The sequence below is a fragment of the Bombina bombina genome, chromosome 5 (assembly GCF_027579735.1).
Source record: "Bombina bombina isolate aBomBom1 chromosome 5, aBomBom1.pri, whole genome shotgun sequence".
Lineage (NCBI taxonomy): Eukaryota > Metazoa > Chordata > Amphibia > Anura > Bombinatoridae > Bombina > Bombina bombina.
In genome coordinates this window covers 259,108,317-259,131,674 of record NC_069503.1, presented here as the reverse complement: position 1 = coordinate 259,131,674, position 23,358 = coordinate 259,108,317, and the positions used below count along the sequence as shown (strand labels likewise).

General features: G+C 36.7%; 1 protein-coding gene across 1 annotated transcript in view; it reads left to right on the top strand.

Moving 5' to 3' along the window:
- PLXDC2 (plexin domain containing 2) overlaps window positions 1–23,358 on the top strand; it is a 1,268,934-nt gene that overhangs the window by 887,832 nt on the left and 357,744 nt on the right. The window contains exon 6 of the mRNA XM_053713963.1: window positions 6,560–6,678. Within this exon, the coding sequence (XP_053569938.1) occupies window positions 6,560–6,678 (119 nt within the window). The remainder of the gene's footprint in view (window positions 1–6,559; window positions 6,679–23,358) is intronic.

Here is a 23,358-nt window from a genome sequence, read left to right as displayed (position 1 = left end):
CCAAGAAATATCTCAAGACTTATTTTTCTAAGGTTTTATGGACTGATGAAATGAGAGTGAGTCTTGATGGGCCAGATGGATGGGCCCGTGGCTGGATTGGTAAAGGGCAGAGAGCTCCAGTCCGACTCAGACGCCAGCAAGGTGGAGGTGGAGTACTGGTTTGGGCTGGTATCATCAAAGATGAGCTTGTGGGGCCTTTTCCGGTTGAGGATGGAGTCAAGCTCAACTCCCAGTCCTACTGCCAGTTTCTGGAAGACACCTTCTTCAAGCAGTGGTACAGGAAGAAGTCTGCATCCTTCAAGAAAAACATGATTTTCATGCAGGACAATGCTCCATCACACACATCCAAGTACTCCACAGCGTGGCTGGCAAGAAAGGGTATAAAAGAAGAAAATCTAATGACATGGCCTCCTTGTTCACCTGATCTGAACCCCATTGAGAACCTGTGGTCCATCATCAAATGTGAGATTTACAAGGAGGGAAAACAGTACACCTCTCTGAACAGTGTCTGGGAGGCTGTGGTTGCTGCTGCACGCAATGTTGATGGTGAACAGATCAAAACACTGACAGAATCCATGGATGGCAGGCTTTTGAGTGTCCTTGCAAAAAAGGTGGCTATATTGGTCACTGATTTGTTTTTGTTTTGTTTTTGAATGTCAGAAATGTATATTTGTGAATGTTGAGATGTTATATTGATTTCACTAGTAAAAATAAATAATTGAAATGGGTATATATTTGTTTTTTGTTAAGTTGCCTAATAATTATGCACAGTAATAGTCACCTGCACACACAGATATCCCCCTAAAATAGCTATAACTAAAAACAAACTAAAAACTACTTCCAAAACTATTCAGCTTTGATATTAATGAGTTTTTTGGGTTCATTGAGAACATGGTTGTTGTTCAATAATAAAATTAATCCTCAAAAATACAACTTGCCTAATAATTCTGCACTCCCTGTATAAGAAATGTTATTTTAGTATGCTTAACTAAAAGAATATTTTCCTATCCAGTATACAACAATATATAGTTTAAGTGGTGAACCTATGTTTTCTTAAAGCCTGTAAGATTAAGCACAACATAATTCTAGTATCAGATCTAAATGATAAATAGAACTCCATCCTTGTTTTTATGTGTGGCTTAGATTAAATGCACAGCTAAACGTTTACATCAGCAAAAGCTTACTTAATGAAGTCTATAGACAATAATTCTGCATTTCATCTGCTTACGACTTGCAAAATACGTTTCTACTGTTCTGTTGGGAGAAGCAATTTCTTTACGGTACCAGCAAATGCTTGTTAAGGGGATTATAAAAAATGGCAACAAAATTCTTTTTAACTTTGTATTCTTCATTTCACAATTATCTTCTAATCTTTTTTTTTTAATTATTATTTATTTATGATCTTAATAATTTTGTTAATTAATCTGTGTAACTAGAGCTTTTTCTTAATTTGTTTAGCATGTTAAATTATCATAATGGCTTTATTATTTGTAGCATAATATAAACACTTTCCTTAATGTTAATATACATAACCTTACCTACTACTATTTTTTTAAAGAGTGAATAAGCTTATAGGGACACTGAACCCACATTTCTTTATTTCGTGATTCCTATAGAGCATGCAATTTTAAGCAACTTTCTAATTTACTCCTATTATCAATTTGTCTTTGTACTCTTGCTATCTTTATTTGAAAAAAGAAGGCATCTAAGCTGTTTTTTGGTTCAGAACTCTGGACAGCACTTGTTTATTCGTGGGTGAATTTATCCACCAATCAGCAAGAATAACCCAGGTTGATCACCAAAAATGGGCCAGCATCTAAACTTACATTCTTGCTTTTCAAATAAAGATATCAAGAGAATGAAGAAAATTTGATAATAGGAGTAAATTAGAAAGTTGCTTAAAATTGCATGCTCTATCTGAATCATGAACGAAAAAAATGTGGGTTCAGTGTCCCTTTAACTAAAATTCTATTATCCATTTGAAAGATTTTGCCTGAAAAATGTAAAGCAAAAACTGTTTACATTAAAATTAATAAAGATATATTAGTTAAGTACCTGCTTATAAACATTTGTACCTATCAACCAATGAGCAGAAAATACCTTTAAAATCAATAGTAGCAGGAAGTATCTATCAGCTAATAAGCATTGTCAGGAAGTACTTAGCCAACACATTATAGTAGGAAGTATACATCAGAAACTGCTATATTAGTTTTAATTAAACATATTTCAGGGAAGTATCAACTTGTTTAAATGATATTCTTAAATATGAATGATAAAACATTTTGGAGTGTGGTGTATCTTACAGCACACATTTTATTATTTCTGTTAAAGAAGTTAGAAAAAAATAAAAATAGAAAAAAGCTTTAATTTCTGGTACCTGGTCTCATAATTAATCCAGAAACTCTCATGATCAATTACAAGCAGAAAAGAGAAACAGCAACTGGACTTCGTGATGTACTCACAAACAACCAAATGTGTATATGAAATACTTACATACAAAGTTAATGGAATACTTAGTTTTAGAAAGAGTAAAATTTAAAATAAATCACCCTTTAAAGTTTCTGAGAAAAAAGTTTTTAGTATGGACATCCACAGAACAATTTCCTGGAGGAAAATTATAAAATAAAATGTCTCTGAATATAATAATATCCATGGCTCCATGTGTAGCATAAACAGACGCTTGTAGTAGATATAAGCTGCATGTTATTTTAAAAATGGTAGATCATTGGCATAGAAAATGTTAATCAAGTGGGTGTGTAAGATTAGATTCAAGGAGCAAAATTCCAGGTGGAAATATTTACCATCTATTACTCCCTTATGGACATCCATGTTTTTTAGGCTTGGAACAAATAATCTGTCGACCCCAAATAAGAGAATAGACATATAACAACTAGAGGACACCAAAAGACACTCCAGAAAACAAATCTAAACCTAACTGCCTCTCACCCAGTACCCGGCTCCTCCTCTGCAAATAACACTATATGTGTTGATTTGGTTCAGTACCACCTCTGTTATCCCTGTGATCTCCACCCACTTTACTCAGCCATTGATTCCTTCCCTTTAAAAACACATAGAAAATGTCTGATTGGTAATTGCCACCAGTTGATCTCTCATCTCACCCTGACACATATCCCAACCTAATACCTCATGCAACTAAACAATAAGTAAAGTAGGAACACTGCATTTAAACAGCATATTAGCCTATGTTTAGTGTGACAGCCTAAGTTTACTGTGATTAGGATCGATCACATATTTATTTATATATGAGGGTTATTTATATATAAGGTGCTGCTGAAAAATAAAAGCTAAAGGACAAAGAATCTGTTTCAACTTCCAGGCAAGATGGTAATAATGTTGGTTTAATTTGCTTGCTAAGTGAGAAATGTTATCTGCTGTTGGGGGATCACATGGGGGTTAGATTTAGTAGGGCTTTTATGATAGGGGAGGGAATGATGGTGTATGTTTACTGATGATGGCTTTGTAAAATAGGAGTTCTTGCCATTGGTTTCATGTGGAGCTGAGGTGGGTTATCAATATGGGATCATGTAGATGGGGGTAAGGCACACATTATAGTTAGGGTTGCCACCTCAGCCATGTTTTCCTGGACACTTATAAGTTATACATGCTGCAGGGTGTGCAGGGAGAAACATGAATCTCAACCCTGGACAGCACACAAATATTGAAAATGAACAGAACTATTAATGTTCCATTCTGCAGCATGTGTAACTCATAAGTGTCCAGGTAAAACATGGCTGGGGTGGCAACCCTAATTATAGTTAATGTTGGTGGAAGAGGTTGTGGATAGGGCTAAAAGGTTTGAGGGCAGTAGAGGACAGTAAGATTAATTAAGGTTTAAGAGATAAGACAGCTGATGAGAAGGTAGGTAGCAGATAGTGCTAAAGGCCTATAACATCAGCACCTATGCATTATAAGTACTAGTGTTAAAGGGACATAATTATCATATGCTTAATCACTTGAAAGTGATGCAGCATCATTTTTAAAAGCTGCCAAGGAAATATCATCTGAGCATCTCTATGTAAAAAGGGAAGATATTTTACCTCAAAATTTTTTCAGCTCACCAGAAGTGATATTGTCCAGCTGCAAGTTGAACCCCCCCCCCCCCCCAAAAAAAAAACACAATATCCAATCAGCATCAGCAGTACTGAGGTAATGCTTTGCCTTTGGTGTGATCTCATGAGATTTCATAGTAAACTTATTTAAAATGAATAGAATAATAACATGACTGTGCATGCACATGCCAGATGTTCACTCCCTTGCAAGTCCTGGGACAAGTATGCTGACTGGCTGCTTAAAGTCTCTTTACAGTGGGTGGGGAATACTTAAGAAATTTGAGGTAAAATATCTTCATTTTTTACAAAGACATGTTCAGGTGATATTCTCTAGTCAGCTTTTTACAGCTATGCTGCATTACTTTCAAGTGCTTCAACATTTGGGTATCATGTCTCTTTAATATTGTTATTGTCCGAAACTGATCATAGAGGCCTGCTGTTAAGTTTGTGTTGCAATTCTTGTTTCAATAAGCATTAAAAGACTTACATGGCCTGGCCCATATTGACACAAATAATAGTAAAATGTGTGTGACATCACACAATGGAGGTTTTTGAATCTAGCTGTCATGCTTCAGTGCATTAAAAAAGCTACACAACATAGGTTAAACAATCTTTTTTTCCCCTTTATAGATGCCACAAATGCAGCAAAAACAGTGTTTGATGATGTCGTGCACATAAATGTCTGTAGTTTCTCCTGTTTAGAAATAAAATGGGATTTTCTTGTTTGTGATGTTTATTGATGTTGCATTTCTTTTCAGGTGCTGCTATTTAAATATAATTGTTGGATTCAAACTGATGTGAACAAACTGCAAATATGTATCATATATTTTTTCTAAAATGTACTGTCTATCTGCTCTGCTTATACTTAGCTTTGCCTTTATCGTTTCTAACTGTGCAATCAGAACATTTATTGTCTAAATGAGAATAATCTCAAAGAAAAAAATACCTTAATTAGAAAAAAAATTGAATCCAATATGACAATAGAAACTCAAAATTAGTATGGTTCAAGGAGAGCCAACAATCTCACATTATTGTTTTACATGTTTTAGTAGAATAATTAAGAGACTAATCTATATAAATGGAAAATAATTTAACCTAGGAGTTGCCACAGTGTTTTTTTTTTTCCACACACTCGCTCGATGTACAGGTCTTAAAAGTACATTGGCCTAAATGACAAATGGAGCGTTAGAATGGTAGCGCTGTGGTGCGCTGACATCTCTAGAGAGCTATGCACAACACTACCATTTTTACTTCCATATTAGTTAAACGTAAGATGTTAGCACTCAGGGAAAGCCTAGGGTGCACAAACATCTGGAGGTCACATAGTGTGGTCACTCTAAACCTCTCACATAATAGACTTCTATCAGGGGAGCTAAAAACCTCAGGTCCTGGCTATCAATTGAGCACAAGCACAAAGGTGAGTTAAAGGGACATTATACACCAAAATGAATATAGGCTATTTAAATAAAGCATTAGGTGTAGATACAATTTGCAATTGACATGCATTACCTATTTTGCAGCTAACTCTCCTAAGAATGGGAAAAACCATGCAGGGTGTTTCACTGAATATGTATACCTAAGTGCTACAATCACTGAGCTATTGTTTTCCCCTCACTCCCTAACCAGCTGCCTACAGCCAGGAAGTAACTAACTGACGTGCCTTACTCACTGAATCTGCAGCTGCACTAAATTATAAGGAGAAAATACATTTCTCTAAAACATGAGTGATTTTATTTTCTGCTAAAACACCTTGATGCAATTATCATAAAAGCTTCTTTATGTGAATAGCACCAAGTTAAAGGGACATGATTCAGTTAGAACATGCTATTTTCAGACACTTATTCATTTCTATGTTTGATTGGTATCCTCTGTTGAAAAGCATCCGCACCACTGGAAACTAGCTGGTGATTGGTGGCTATACACATTTGTCTCTTGTCATTGGTTTACCAGATATGTTCAGCTAGCTCCCAGTAGTGCACTACTGCTTTGGAGCTGACTTTGACTATGTATGTAATCCCTCTGCAGGGTTTAGATACATTGTTATATACAAGAAATAGTGCAAAAATAAAAAGTGTTCTAACATTAGATCATTCACTTTTTCCACTTTTTTGTCCATTTAAGGCTCTTTTGGCTGCTGTATATATGCTAGAACATAAAGTGTGGGTAAAGGTTACATGTTATATATTTTTAAGTCTTTCTGTTCTTCTAATAAAAAAAATGTATATGCGACTGTTTATTTTCTGTCTACCATATATACCATCTATACTCTTTTGCATAAGGGTGTGAGCCATATATAGAATATGTATTAATTGTCAGTGACCACTGCATCCCTTAGGATGTTATCCTATATATATATATATATATATATATATATATATATATATATATATATATATATATATATATATATATATATATATGGTAATCCAGATCAGAATTATTTATTTATATCCAATTGCAATAGTTAAAATGTATATTGGGTTTTACAGGTACTGCTCTTGTTGTTCAGTGGGACCATGTTCACCTGCAGGATAACTACAGTCTGGGAAGTTTTACTTTTCAAGCCACATTAATCAATGACGGCCGTATAGTGTTTGGCTACAAGGATGTAAGTAGGTTTTAAATTATATTAACGCTTTCAGCTGCAAATGTGAAAACTTGTAGTAATAACAAAAATTGTCAGCATAACTTTTCTTGTTTCCACTACTGGATTATTAAGAGACATTGGACTCAGCTTTCTGTTATCCATACATGTTACTTTTTCATGAAAATATATTAAAGGGACAGTAAAGTAAAAATTAAACTTATGAATTAGGTAGAGCATGTAAATTAAAGGGACATGAAACCCTATTTTCATTTCAACAAGGGATACTAAGAGAACATTTGAATATAGAAGTGTCTTAAAATTGCACGCTCTTTCTGAATCGTGCTAGTTTAATTTTGACTTTCCCATCCCTTTAAGGTCACAAGTGTAATGTGATCTAACCTATAAACTTTCTAGTAATAAAAATATGAATACAGTTTTATTTATAAGAAATGTAGACTGTAGACAGTTTAATTTGTAATTCTATATAAAATAATTTGTAAATGTAAGAGTAATTCAGTTTATCTATACAAAGAACACTCTTCTCATCTTTCATACACCTGCTTTACTAATTTGCAATCAGGGCACTACTCCTGCCTAATCTATAAAACAATAAACAAAAATTATAAGAAAAATCAAAACAATGCCTTAAAAGGAGTATATATAATTCAGGGATGACCACCGGGTGAGCCATGGGCCACAATCGGCCTTCTGCACTACAGACATTCCAACTCTCTCTGAAGTTTAGGGAGTCTCCCTGATTGTAAAGCGGCTCCCTGATGCCAGCAAATTGAATGCAATCTCCCTGAAACTCCAAGTACCATGATCCAATGTGGCCCAAATCCGGAAAAGTGTTTCTTTAAGGAATGCCTTTAGTTGCCGAGATGTTATAGAACCCTTAAAGAATGCATCAGTAACCAAAAAGCCCCCACTGATTTTAACAAAATAAAACACAAATACTGCCTTATTTACTGCACATAATTACATTTCGTATTCTAAAATATTTAAGCATTCAACAAGCGTACGATCACTGGAAAATAGGTTTGTTGTATTTGGTTGTGCAATAAAGCTACTTTTTTTTAATGTGACTTTAGTGCGAAGCTACTTTAATGATAAGTCTCTATCTTATTTAGGGTTTCAAGGTGTCCAATATATAACTGGGAGGGGGGGTGGCGGCGCAGTAGCGGGCAAAGCCACCTCCCTGAAATTAGTTTTTGCAGGTTGGGATGTCTGGCACTAGGTGCAGCCCACAGGAAACAGGAGAACTACGAATGTGTGCAATAGTTTTTATGGTCTTACAAACACACTGAAAAATAGCAAACATGTACTGGCACGGATGGAATCCAAGACTTCCCAAGTCTCAATATCAGCAAAGCAAACCGGTGATTTCAATCACACTTAAAATACTTTTATTGACTTCTTACATGATCTATAGGAATAAAATGCAATGTTTCAGTCATATTTACAAGACTGAGGGCCTATAGTAGGCCCAAAATGTTGTATTTTATTCCAATTAACCCTGTAAGAAGACAAAGGTTATTTATTTTAAGCGTGGCTGGAATCACTTTTGCTTGCTTTGCTGATAGTTTATATGGTCCCAGAAAAAAGGATATGTATTGGAGACTTCTAGTCGGTGGGCATTGGGCAAACAAGCTGGCAATGACTTAAAAGGACAGTCTACTTCAGAATTGTGATTGTTTAAAAAGATAGATAATCCCTTTATTAGCAATTCCCCTGTTTTGCATAACCAACACAGTTATATTAATACACTTTTTACCTCTGTGATTACCTTGTATTTAAGCCACTGCAGACTGTCTCCTTATTTCAGTTCTTTTAACAAACTTGCATTTAGCCAATCAGTGCCCTCTCACTTGTAACTCCACGGGCGTGGTCATAATGTTATCTGTATGGCACACATGAACTTACGCCCTCTAGCTGTGAAAAACTGCCAAATGCATTGACATTAGGGGCGGCCTTCAAGGATTTAGAAATTAGCAAATGAGCCTACCTAGGTTTAGCTTTCAACAAAGAATACCAAAAGAACAAAGCAAATTTGATGTTAAAATTGAATTGGAAAGTTGTTTAAAATTGCATTCCCTATCTGAATCATGAAAGTTTAATTTTGACTAGACCGTCCCTTTAAACAATCTCTCTGGAGGGGATAACAGTAGGTAGGGGTTATCCTTCAACCTCATCTTAATCTACCCTGTGCCTTTTGACATTTTTAGGAAATATATTGTTATTTATGTCTTAAATATCGATTAACTTATATGCAGCCTTTAGGCTTTTAAAATATTTATCCGAGGCCCCAATATGTTAAGAGCTTGGCTATCACTGATGTAATTAAAAGGTTATTATCACCCAGTTACTTTTTTAATTATTTTCATCTAGTCTAAATAATACTCTTTTCTGTGCTTTTATTTTCTCCAGAATGTGCATTTTTGTTAATAAGTCACAACTCAGAGATTTTGCAATTTAAAATCCCAGTGTGTTCACTTAAGGATAAAATTACTCAGATAGCACAGCCAGAATTTTCTGTATTCCCATTTTACACACAATTACAACTCTGATGCTTTCTCTAAAATTAAAATGATCATTAAATATTAAATTAGTATCAATTAACCAGTGATTTTGTAAAAAAAAATATTTCATCAGGGTAGTGTAATAAGTAGTGTCATATCAAAAAACGACACCATTAGGAATTAGAAGCATTTACTATTGATTGGATGTCTTGCCTTATTTAAAGGGGCATAATACCCATACACTAAACTATCACTTGAAAGTGATTCAGCATAACTGTAAAATGCTGACATGAAAATATCATCTGAACATCTATATGTAAAAAAATAAAATATTTTACCTGAATATTTCTTCAGCTGATTACAGTAAATGCTGATAGATCTAGAGCTACTGTTTTTAGTGTCATCTGCATGGTAAAAAGAAAAACAGCAAATGAGCTTCATCAGTGCTGAGTTCATACTGTATTTTGCTTTATTGTAATCTCGTGGGATTTCATCCAAAATCCTGTGAGAGTTCATATTAAACTTCCTTAAAGGGACAGTCTCCACCTTAGTTATTTTAGAGTGTTAGCTTAGATTAAGCCACAAATAGCCCTCGGCACCTTTACTATATCATGCAGAAGGAACATATACATATACACACACATATACACAGTGACCTCTACTAATATTGGCACTAATAATAAATATGAGCAAATAAGGCTGTATAATTTTTTTTTTATTGTTTAACTTTTTGATCTTTTGTAAAAAAAATACACAAAAATACTCTGCTGTTATGGATATCAAACATTTGCAAACACAACACAGGTTTATAAAAAAATAATCATTTTTAAATATATTTGTGGCACAATTATTGGAATACTTTGTGCTATCTCCCTTTGCCAAGCCAGCTCTAAATATTCTCCTAAAATGCTTGATGAGGTTGGAGAATGCATGGCAAAGTATCTGAGACCATTCCTCCATACAGAATCTCTCCAGATCCTTCAAATTTTGAGGTTGATGCTGGTAGATTCTACTCTTCAGTTCACCCCATGGGTTTTCTATGCGTTCAAGTCAGGGGACTGGGCTGGCCATGGCAGGACCTTGATTTTGTGGTGAAGATCCAACCACAGTCCATTTTAAGTTTTCTGGCAGAGGTTTAATATCATTTAATATCTGTTGATATTTGAGAGAATCCATGATGCCATGGATCCTAACAAAATTTCCAGGTCCAATGGCAGAAAAACAGCCCCAAAATATTAAAGAGCCACCACCATATTTAATTGTGAGCATGAGGTACTTTTCCATATGTCTACCTCTCTGTGGCCTAGATTTGGAGTTTGGCGGTAGCCGTGAAAACCAGCGTTAGAGGCTCCTAATGCTGGTTTTAGGCTACCGCCGGTATTTGGAGTCAGTCAAAAAAGGGTCTAACGCTCACTTTTCAGCCGCGACTTTTCCATACCGCAGATCCCCTTACGTCAATTGCGTATCCTATCTTTTCAATGGGATCTTCCTAACTCCGGTATTTAGAGTCGTGTCTGAAGTGAGCGTTAGAATTCTAACGACAACTCCAGCCGCAGAAAAAAGTCAGTAGTTAAGAGCTTTCTGGGCTAACGCCGGTTCATAAAGCTCTTAACTACTATGCCCTAAAGTACACTAACACCCATAAACTACCTATGTACCCCTAAACCGAGGCCCCCCCCCACATCGCCGACACTCTATTAAATTTTTTTAACCCCTAATCTGCCGACCGCCACCTACGTTATACTTATGTACCCCTAATCTGCTGCCCCTAACACCGCCAACCCCTATATTATATTTATTAACCCCTAACCTGCCCCCCACAACGTCGCCGACACCTACCTACAATAATTAACCCCTAATCTGCCGACCACAAAGAGCCGCCACCTACATTATAGCTATGTACCCCTAATCTGCTGCCCCTAACACCGCCGACCCCTATATTATATTTATTAACCCCTAACCTGCCCCCCACAACGTCGCCGACACCTACCTACAATAATTAACCCCTAATCTGCCGACCGCAAAGAGCCGCCACCTACATTATAGCTATGTACCCCTAATCTGCTGCCCCTAACACCGCCGACCCCTATATTATATTTATTAACCCCTAACCTGCCCCCCACAACGTCGCCGACACCTACCTACAATAATTAACCCCTAATCTGCCGACCGCAAAGAGCCGCCACCTACATTATAGCTATGTACCCCTAATCTGCTGCCCCTAACACCGCCGACCCCTATATTATATTTATTAACCCCTAATCTGCCCTCCCTAACATCGCCGACACCTAACTTCAATTATTAACCCCTAATCTGCCAACCGAATCTCGCCGCTATTCTAATAAATGTATTAACCCCTAAAGCTAAGTCTAACCCTAACACTAACACCCCCCTAAGTTAAATATAATTTAAATCTAACGAAATAAATTAACTCTTATTAAATAAATTATTCCTATTTAAAACTAAATACTTACCTGTAAAATAAACCCTAATATAGCTACAATATAAATGATAATTATATTATAGCTATTTTAGTATTTATATTTATTTTACAGGTAACTTTGTATTTATTTTAACCAGGTACAATAGCTATTAAATAGTTAAGAACTATTTAATAGCTACCTAGTTAAAATAATTACAAAATTACCTGTAAAATAAATCCTAACCTAAGTTACAATTAAACCTAACACTACACTATCAATAAATTAATTAAATAAAATACCTACAATTACCTACAATTAAACCTAACACTACACTATCAATAAATTAATTAAATACAATATCTACAAATAAATACAATTAAATAAACTAACTAAAGTACAAAAAATAAAAAAGAACTAAGTTACAAAAAATAAAAAAAAATATTTACAAACATCAGAAAAATATTACAACAATTTTAAACTAATTACACCTACTCTAAGCCCCCTAATAAAATAACAAAGACCCCCAAAATAAAAAAATGCCCTACCCTATTCTAAATTACAAAAGTTCAAAGCTCTTTTTCCTTACCAGCCCTGAACAGGGCCCTTTGCGGGGCATGCCCCAAAGAATTCAGCTCTTTTGCCTGTAAAAAAAAACATACAATACCCCCCCCCAACATTACAACCCACCACCCACATACCCCTAATCTAACCCAAACCCCCCTTAAATAAACCTAACACTAAGCCCCTGAAGATCTTCCTACCTTGTCTTCACCTCACCGGGTATCACTGATGCGTCCTGGCTCCAAAATCTTCATCTAAGCCCAAGCGGGGGCTAGACATCCATCATCCGACGGCTGAAGAAGTCCAGAAGAGGCTCCAAAGTCTTCATCCTATCCGGGAAGAAGAGTAGATCCGGACCGGCAACCATCTTCTTCCAAGCGGCATCTTCTATCTTCATCCGATGAGGACCGGCTCCATCTTGAAGACCTCCACCGCGGACCCATCCTCTTCCGACGACAACTTCCCGACGAATGACGGTTCCTTTAAGGGACGTCATCCAAGATGGCTTCCCTCGAATTCCGATTGGCTGATAGGATTCTATCAGCCAATCGGAATTAAGGTAGGAAAATTATGATTGGCTGATGGAATCAGCCAATCAGAATCAAGTTCAATCCGATTGGCTGATCCGATCAGCCAATCAGATTGAGCTCGCATTCTATTGGCTGATCGGAACAGCCAATAGAATGCAAGCTCAATCTGATTGGCTGATTGAATCAGCCAATCAGATTGAACTTGATTCTGATTGGCTGATTCCATCAGCCAATCAGAATTTTCCTACCTTAATTCCGATTGGCTGATAGAATCCTATCAGCCAATCGAAATTCGAGGGACGCCATCTTGGATGACGTCCCTTAAAGGAACCGTCATTCGTCGGGAAGTCATCGTCGGAAGAAGATGGGTCCGCGGTGGAGGTCTTCAAGATGGAGCCGGTCCTCATCGGATGAAGATAGAAGATGCCGCTTGGAAGATGATGGTTGCCGGTCCAGATCTACTCTTCTTCCCGGATAGGATGAAGACTTTGGAGCCTCTTCTGGACTTCTTCAGCCATCGGATGATGGATGTCTAGCCCCCGCTTGGGCTTAGATGAAGATTTTGGAGCCAGGACGCATCGGTGATACCCGGTGAGGTGAAGACAAGGTAGGAAGATCTTCAGGGGCTTAGTGTTAGGTTTATTTAAGGGGGGTTTGGGTTAGATTAGGGGTATGTGGGTGGTGGGTTGTAATGTTGGGGGGGTATTGTATGTTTTTTTTTACAGGCAAAAGAGCTGAATTCTTTGGGGCATGCCCCGCAAAGGGCCCTGTTCAGGGCTGGTAAGGTAAAATAGCTTTGAACTTTTGTAATTTAGAATAGGGTAGGGCATTTTTTTATTTTGGGGGTCTTTGTTATTTTATTAGGGGGCTTAGAGTAGGTGTAATTAGTTTCAAATTGTTGTAATATTTTTCTGATGTTTGTAAATATTTTTTTATTTTTTGTAACTTAGTTCTTTTTTATTTTTTGTACTTTAGTTAGTTTATTTAATTGTATTTATTTGTAGATATTGTATTTAATTAATGTATTGATAGTGTAGTGTTAGGTTTAATTGTAGGCAATTGTAGGTATTTTATTTAATTAATTTATTGATAGTGTAGTGTTAGGTTTAATTGTAACTTAGGTTAGGATTTATTTTACATGTAATTTTGTAATTATTTTAACTATTTTAGCTATTAAATAGTTCTTAACTATTTAATAGCTATTGTACCTGGTTAAAATAAATACAAAGTTACCTGTAAAATAAATATTAATCCTAAAATAGCTATAATATAATTATAATTTATATTGTAGCTATATTAGGATTTATTTTACAGGTATTTAGCTTTAAATAGGAATAATTTATTTAATAAGAGTTAATTTATTTTGTTAGATTTAAATTATATTTAAGTTAGGGGGGTGTTAGTGTTAGGGTTAGACTTAGCTTTAGGGGTTAATACATTTATTAGAATAGCGGTGAGCTCCAGTCGGCAGATTAGGGGTTAATGTTTGAAGTTAGGTGTCAGCGATGTTAGGGAGGGCAGATTAGGGGTTAATACTATTTATTATAGGGTTAGTGAGGCGGATTAGGGGTTAATAACTTTATTATAATAGCGGTGCGGTCCGCTCGGCAGATTAGGGGTCAATAAGTGTAGGCAGGTGGAGGCGACGTTGTGGGGGGCAGATTAGGGGTTAATAAATATAATATTGGGGTCGGCGATGTTAGGGCAGCAGATTAGGGGTACATAGGGATAATGTAAGTAGCGGCGGTTTACGGAGCGGCAGATTAGGGGTTAATAATAATATGCAGGGGTCAGCGATAGCGGGGGCGGCAGATTAGGGGTTAATAAGTGTAAGGTTAGGGGTGTTTAGACTCGGGGTACATGTTAGAGTGTTAGGTGCAGACGTAGGAAGTGTTTCCCCATAGAAAACAATGGGGCTGCGTTAGGAGCTGAACGCGGCTTTTTTGCAGGTGTTAGGTTTTTTTTCAGCTCAAACAGCCCCATTGTTTCCTATGGGGGAATTGTGCACGAGCACGTTTTTGAAGCTGGCCGCTTCCGTAAGCAACTCTGGTATCGAGAGTTGCAGTTGCGTTAAATATGCTCTACGCTCCTTTTTTGGAGCCTAACGCAGCCATTCTGTGGACTCTCAATACCAGAGTTATTTTAAAGGTGCGGCCAGAAAAAAGCCAGCGTTAGCCACGCGGGTCGTTACCGACAAAACTCTAAATCTAGCCGTGTGTGCGCCAAACTCACCATTGGTGTTTATTGCGAAAAAACTCTATTTTGGTTTTATCTAACCATAAAACCCGATAGCATTTGAAGTTCCATAGTGTATGGCAAACTAAAAGCACCTACGTTTGTTTTTGGAAGAGAGTAGAGGCGTTTTTCTTGAAATCTTTCCAAACAACTTGTGGTGATGTAAGTGATGTTGAATTGTAGTTTTTTCTGACCCCAAGATGCAACTAACTTCTGCAATTCTCCAGCTGTGATCCTTGGAGATATTTTGGCCATTCGAACCCTCCTCTTCACAGTGCGTTGAGACAATATAGACACACATCCTCTTCCAGGTTAATTCATAACTTTTTAATTATTGCCCTGATGGTGAAAATGGACATTTTCAAAGCTTTTGCTATTTTCTTATAGCCACTTCCCATTTTGTGAAGCTCAACAACCTTTTCATGAACATGACAGCTATATTCCTTGGTTTTACCCATTGTGATAAATGACTTAGGGAATTTTCCTATTTATTACCTAATTTTTATACCCCCTGTGAAACAGGAAGTCATGGTTGAACAATTTCCTGTTCCTAGTCAGCCAAGTGTATTACAAATTAAAAATATACTTACAATTATTTTTAATATGAAGACATAGGGGTGCAAATAATTGTGCCACACATATATTTAACAGATTGACTTTTTTTTTAATACATTTTTATAAACCTGTGTTTATGCAATTGTTTTATATCCACACAGCCTATTTTGCTCATATTTAGAAAGGGAACCATGATTAGATGAGGGCATTGTATGTATGTATGTGTGTATATATATATATAGCAACCAATAAAAAAAGAGCAACAAGCCAGGATTTGCATTTCATGTAAACATCCGGTTTCACGATAATCACATAAGGTAACATGATGGATGATTTATTGCCATTGTTTTTGTTTTCATTAATGATGTATTTTCACTGTTGGCAGTCTGTATAGTTTGACACTGTCTGAATATTTGATATTGGCAACATGTTATGTTTATATCTATTACCCCATATACCGGAAGTACATGAAGGGTCAATTTCCAGTTTAACGATGATACATGGCAATTTAGGTTTCGGAAATGATGTAATGTTTGGCGCCTTTTTGCATGAGAGAGGAGGTAACTAATCATTCACTTGAACACTTTATAAGCACCTTGTTTGCACTGTAATGTTGTTCTGAAGAAGGGGATTGTGTATTCCCTGAAACTTCAATAAATTTGACTTCTGTTTGATGCAAATCCTGGCTTGTTGCTGTTTCATTGGTTGCTATATTGTTCAACAGCCAGGTAGTTGACAACAGGAGGGCAGATTCATTATTGGGAATTGTATGTATGTATATGTGTGTACTGTGTGTGTATATATATATATATATAAATGAAGACAATTGCACTGTCTGGATTTATAAGTAACAAAACTGTTTACTGCGTGACGTTTCGAGGTACTCACACCTTCCTCAAATGGGGAATACCTTGAAATGTCACGCAGTAAACAGTTTTGTTACTTACAAATCCAGAGAGTGCAATTGTCTTTATTCATATATGTTATTATTTTTGCAGAGTGCTGTATCTTCCAGTTACTATATATACAGTATGTGTGTGGGTATAGATGTATTTATGTATTTACTGCATGTGCATTGGAGCCCTTTGCAGTTAAATAACTAATAACATGAAAAAACATTTTTATTCAATATTATTATTTAATAATGGTTTTAACTATGTATTTACTGTAAATATTTCACATTCCAATGTTTCACATAGGGGGATATGTTCTAAGTATTTTTAAATATATATTTTATATATATATATATATATATATATATATATATTCTCATGTAATTGGCAAGAGTCCATAAGCTAGTGAGATATACAATCCTACCAGGAGGGGCAAAGTTTTCCAAACCTCAAAATGCCTATAAATACACCCCTCACCACACCCACAATTCAGTTTTATAAACTTTGCCTCCCTATGGAGGTGGTGAAGTAAGTTTGTGCTTGATTTTCTTCTGTAATATGCGCTTCTCAGCAATTTGAAGCCCGATTCCTCTCAGAGTACAGTGTTTGTCAGAGGGATGTGAAGAGAGTATTGCCTATTGATTTTATGGTTTTCCTCACGGGAAATCTTTTCAAAGGTTCTCTGTTATCGGTCATAGAGATTCATCTCCTACCTCCCTTTTCAGATTGACGATATACTCTTATATACCATTACCTCTGCTGATAGCTTTTAGTACTGGTTTGGCTATCTGCTATATGTGGATGGGTGTCTTTCGGTAAGTATGTTTTCATTACTTAAGACACTCTCAGCTATGGTTTGGCACTTTATGTATTAATATAAAGTATTAAATATATGTATTGTACTTATATTTGCCATGAATCAGGTTTATGTATATTTACTTTTGCAGACTATCAGTTTCAAATTGGGAAAACATATTTAGGAAGTTATTTTTTCTTATTTGGGGTATAGTCTTTTCTTCAAATTGACTGCTTTTTCATTAATTTTCGCGGGCAAAATTGGGCTTGCGAGGTCGCAAAATGCTGATATTTATTGCTTCATTCTTGACACGAGAATTTTTTGGCACAAAGGTACATTCGGTGACGCAAATTCGTCATTTCTGGTGTCTTAGTTGATGCCAGGTTTCCTTGCACAAGGTTGCGTCTGTCATGACGCGAGTTGCGTCATTTCCGGATGTTGTAAGGGCCAAAAAATTTGCGTTGTGCGTCATACTTAGTGCCAAATATTTTAATTATTTAAACTCCACTTCCTATATGCCTCTTGCCTTTTTATAAGCTCAGAGGGCTATGCGGTTTGCCTTTTTTTCCATTCCTGAAACTGCCATATAAGGAAATTGATCATTTTACTTTATATGTTGTTTTTTTTCTCTTACATTTGCAAGATGTCTCAATCTGATCCTGTCTCAGAAACCACTGTTGGAATCCTGCTGCCTGATAAGTTCTACTAATGCTAAGTGTATCTGTTGTAAGTTTGTGGAGATTATATCTCCAGCTGTAGTATGTAACAGTTGTCATGACAAGCTTTTGCATGCAGAGAATGTATCCATCAGTACTAGTACAATGCCTGTTGTTCCTTCAACATCTGATGTACATGATATCCCTGTGAATATTAAAGATTTTATTGCTGATGCGATTCAGAAGGCTTTGTCTGCTATTCCACCTTCTAATAAACATAAAAGGTCTTTTAAAACTTCTCATAAGATTGATGAAATTTCAAATGACCGACAGCATACTGAATTATCCTCCTCTGATGAGGATCTATCTGATTCAGAAGATCCTACCTCAGATATTGACACTGACAAATCTACTTATCTCTTTAAGATGGAGTATATTCGTAAATTATTAAAAGAAGTGTTGGTTACTTTGGATATTAAGGAATCTAGTCCTCTTGATATTAAAATTAGTAAATGTTTATATTTTGTTTACAAACCTCCTGTGGTTACTCCAGAGGTTTTTCCAGTTCCTGATGCTATTTCTGATATGATTTCTAAGGAATGGAATAGGCCTGGTACTTCTTTTATTCTTTCTTCTAGGTTTAAGAAGTTGTATCCTTTGCCAACAGCTAGATTGGAGTTTTGAGAAAATATCCCCAAAGTTTATGGGGCTATTTCTACTCTTGCCAAACGTACTACTATTCCTATGGAAGATAGTACTTGTTTTAAGAATCCTTTAGATAGGAAACTTGAATCTTATCTAAGGAAAGCTTATTTATTTTCTGGCTATATTCGTAGGCCTGCTATATCCATAGCTGATGTTATAGCTGCATCAACTTTTTGGTTGGAAAGCTTAGCGCAACAGGAAACAGATTCTGATTTGTCTAGCATTGTTCGCTTGCTTCAAAATGCTAATCATTTTATCTGTGATGCTATTTTTGATATCATCAAAATTGATGTTAAATCTATGTCTTTAGCTATTTTAGCTAGAAGAGCTTTGTGGCTTAAATATTGGAATGCTGACATGGTATCTAAGTCTAGATTACTATCTCTTTCTTTCCAAGGTAACAATTTGATTTGGTTCTCAGATGGATTCAATTATTTCAACTGTCACTGGGGGGAAGGGATTTTTTTGCCTCAGGATAAAATACCTAAAAGTAAATCTAAAGCTTCTAATAATTTTCGTTCTTTTCAACAGAATAAGGAACAGAAAGCCAATCCTTCCCCCAAAGAATCTGGTTCCAATTGGAAACCTTCTTCAAGTTGGAATAAATTCAAGTCCTTTAAGAAACCAAAGCCAACCCCCAAGTCTGCATGAAGGTGCGACCCTCATTTCAGCTCAGCTAGTGGGGGCAGATTGAAATTTTTCCAAAACATTTGGTCAGATTCTGTCCAAAATTAGTGGATTCAGAGTATTGTCTCTCAAGGGTATCAAATAGGATTCAGAGTAAGACCTCCTGTGAGAAGATTTTTTCTCTCACACATCCCAGCAAATCCAGGGAAGGCTCAGGCTTTTCTGAAGTGTGTTTCAGATCTGGGGTTTTCAGGGGTAATCATACCAGTTCATTTCAGGAGCAGGGTCTGGGGTTTTATTCAAATCTATTCATTGTCCCAAAGAAAGAAAATTATTTAGGCCAGTTCTGGATCTGAACATTTTGAATCGTTTTGTAAGAGTGCCAACTTTCAAAATGGTGACTATAAGGACTATTCTGCCTTTTGTTCAGCAAGGGCATTATATGTCCACAATAGACTTACAGGATGCATATCTTCATATTCCGATTCATCCAGACCACTATCGGTTTCTGAGATTCTCTTTACATTCTGCTGAATCTCACATGAATCAACTAGTGTTGTTTCTTCAAAGACATGGTTGGAGGATCAATTTACAGAAAAGCTCCTTGATTCCTCAGACAAGGGTCACCTTTTTAGGTTTCCAGATAGATTCAGTGTCCATGACTCTGTCTCTAACAGACAAGAGATGAATGAAGTTGGTTTCAGCTTGTCAAAACCTTCAGTCTTGATCATTCCCTTCAGTGGCTATGTGCATGGAAGTTTTAGGTCTCATTACTGCAGCATCGGACACGATCCCCTTTGCTCGTTTTCATATGAGACCTCTTCAGCTTTATATGCTGAATCAATGATGCAGGGATTATTCAGGATATCACAGTCAATATCCTTATATCCCAATGTTCGACTCTCTCTGACTTGGTGGTTAAACCACCATCGTATTGTTCAAGGGACCTCTTTTGTTCTTCTAACCTGGACTGTAATCACAACAGATGCAAGTCTTTCAGGTTGTGGAGCTGTCTGGGGATCTCTGACAGCACAAGGAGTTTGGAAACATCAAGAGGCGAAGTAACCAATTAATATTTTAGAACTCCGTGCTATTTTCAGGGCTCTTCAGGTTTGTCTCTGTTGAAGAGAGAATCATTTATTTGTTTTCAGACAGACAATATCACAACTGTGGCATATGTCAATCATCAGAGTGGAACTCTCAGTTCCCGAGCTATGAGAGAAGTATCTCGGATACTTTCTTGGGCAGAATACAGCTCTTGTCTAATTTCTGCGGTACATATCCCAGGGGTAGACAATTGGGAAGTGGATTATCTCAGCCATCAAACTTTATATCTGGTGGAGTGGTCTCTCCATTCAGATATGTTTTTTCAGATTGTTCAGATGTGGTGTCTCCCAGAAATAGATCTGATGGCTTCCCATCTAAACAAGAAACTTCCCAGGTACTTGTCCAGTTCCAGGGATCCTCAGGCAGAGTCGGTGGATGCGTTAGCAGTTCCTTGGTTTTACCAACCTGCTTATATCTTTCCGCCTCTAGTTCTTCTTCCAAGAGTGATCTCCAAGATCATCATGGAACAGTCATTTGTGTTTCTGGTAGCACCAGCATGGCCTCACAGGTTTTGATATGCGGATCTTGTTCGGATGGCCAGTTGCCAACCTTGGCGACTTCCTTTAAGACCAGACCTTCTGTCTCAAGGTCCGTTTTTCCATCAGGATCTCAAATCATTAAATTTCAAGGTATGGAAATTGAACGCTTAGTGCTTAGTCATAGAGGTTTCTCTGACTCAGTGATTAATACTATGTTACAGGCTCATAAATCTGTTTCTAGGAAAATTTATTATAAAGTTTGGAAGTCTTTTTCTCATAAATTCTCCTGGCATTCTTTTAGAATTCCTAGAATTTTACAGTTTCTTCAGGATGGTTTGGATTAAGGTTTGTCTGCAAGTTCCTTGAAGGGACAAATCTCTGCTCTTTCTGTTTTATTTCACTGAAAGATTGCTAAACTTCCTGATATTCTCTGTTTTATACAGGCTTTGGTCCGTATCTGTCACGATTTACCTTATGCTGACAGGATTCTGCCTGGGTCCTCCCCCTACTCCTTTAAAATGATCTGCACAGCTGCAAACAAGTGCTTAGTAATTTGTTAGTCACGCTCTAACTGTGAGCTAAGCCAGTGCAAGTTGGTTTGTTTGTTTGTTTATTCAATTGGATTATAATACCCTGCAAGACCTTCCAGCTTGTTCCTTTATTCAAAAAAGTTATTTCAACCTCCTCCTACTATATGAGTAACTAACTCATCTGTTTGCAAAGAATCTAGTACACCTAACTCCGCTAAATTAGTACTTGGATACATTGTGTTCTGCCCATTGCTGTTATTCAACATCCACTCTGCAACCGCATTCACTATACTTTTGCAAGCAGCCTCGCTCTCATTACCTCCTACCCCATCTACGGAAGAACTAATTTCTACTCCTTGGATCTCTCACGAAGGCACTCTCCGTTATTGTAGCATAAGTGTTGTTACGGACTGCATCAGTCTCACTTCTAGTGAAGCAGGAGCAGCACGCTTGTGTATCACATGTCTTCAGTTCTGTAGCAGCAGCTGAAGGGATCATCTGTTTTGGATCTGAATCTGTACGCACTGACTCCTGCAAACTCACTTAGATTCCCTGCTGCACTAAGAGCTGTTCTAGGAAATGCTAGTAGTTAACCTCTTCAGCTCACACAAAACTGAAGCCTCATCAGTCAGAATACTGTTTAGAAATCTCCTGTTTGTTTACGCTGCTGTTTCTTACCAACTCCTAAGGGGGAACTTATTTGATGCTAAAAAGGCAAACCGATTCTAGAAAGAATTGTGACGCATCTGGCACTGCTTCCTGCTATTCCTCACCTCATTGAAACCTAACAGTTAACAACACCACTTACTAGCATTTCCTTGATTTGTTGGTGTTATTTCTTCACTTAATTAAATCACTTGCTACCAAAATCTAGAGATACATAGGCCAAAGTGATACAAATATACTCTCTCTTATATTGGGATTTATCACTAGATCTGCAGCTGAGGTCCATTCATTATGAGGTCCATCCTTACAGTATCAAGTCTGTCATTAAATTAATCTCTCCTCCTTGGAGTCTTGTTTTGGTTTTGAAGGATTGACAGGCTTCTCCATTTGAGCCTATGCATTTTTTGGATATTAAACTACTTTCTTGGAAAGTGTTGTTCCTTTTGGTTATCTCTTCTGTTAGAAGAGTTTCCAAATTATCTGCTCCTTCTTGTGAGTCTCCTTTTCTGATTTTCCATTGGGATAAGTCAGTTTTGCGGACTTCATTTGAATTTCTTCCTAAGGTTTTGAATTCTAATAACATTAATAGGGAAATTGTTGTTCCCTCTTTGTGTCCTAATCCTAAGAATTCTTTGGAGAGATCCTTACATTCTTTGGATGTTGTTAGAGCTTTAAAATATTATGTTGAAGCTACTAAAGATTTCAGGAAGTAAAACTTCCAGTCTATTTGTTGTCTTTTCTGGTTCTAGGAAAGGTCAGAAAAGCTTCTGCCATTTCCTTGGCGTCATGGTTAAAGCTTTTGATTCATCAGGCTTATTTGGAGTTGAGTCAGGCCCCTGCCTCAGAGAATCACAGCTCATTCTACTAGATCAGACTCCACTTTGTGGGCCTTTAAGAATGAAGCTTTAGTTGATCAGATTTGCAAAGCAACAACTTGGTCTGCTTTGCATACATTTACTAAATTCTACCGTTTTGATGTGTTTGCTTCTTCGGAAGCATTTTTCGGTAGAAAAGTTCTTCAGACAGCTGTTTCAGTTTGATACCTCTGCTTATGTTTTAAGTTTTTTCTTTTTAATTATGAGAAAAACGTATTTTTTGGATGTGGATTTAATTTTTCCAGCGGAAAATGGCTGTTTTTATTTTTATCCCTCCCTCTCTAGTGACTCTTCTGTGGAGTACTACATATTGAGTATTAATATCCCATACGTCACTAGCTCATGGACTCTTGCCAATTACATGAAAGGAAACATAATTTATGTAAGAACTTACCTGATAAATTAATTTCTTTCATATTGGCAAGCGTCCATGAGACTCACCCTGTTTATGGTGGTTATGATTTTTTGTATAAAGCACAATTATATTTCCAGTTCCTATTTTGATGCTTTCTACTCCTTATTTTATCACCCCACTACTTGGCTA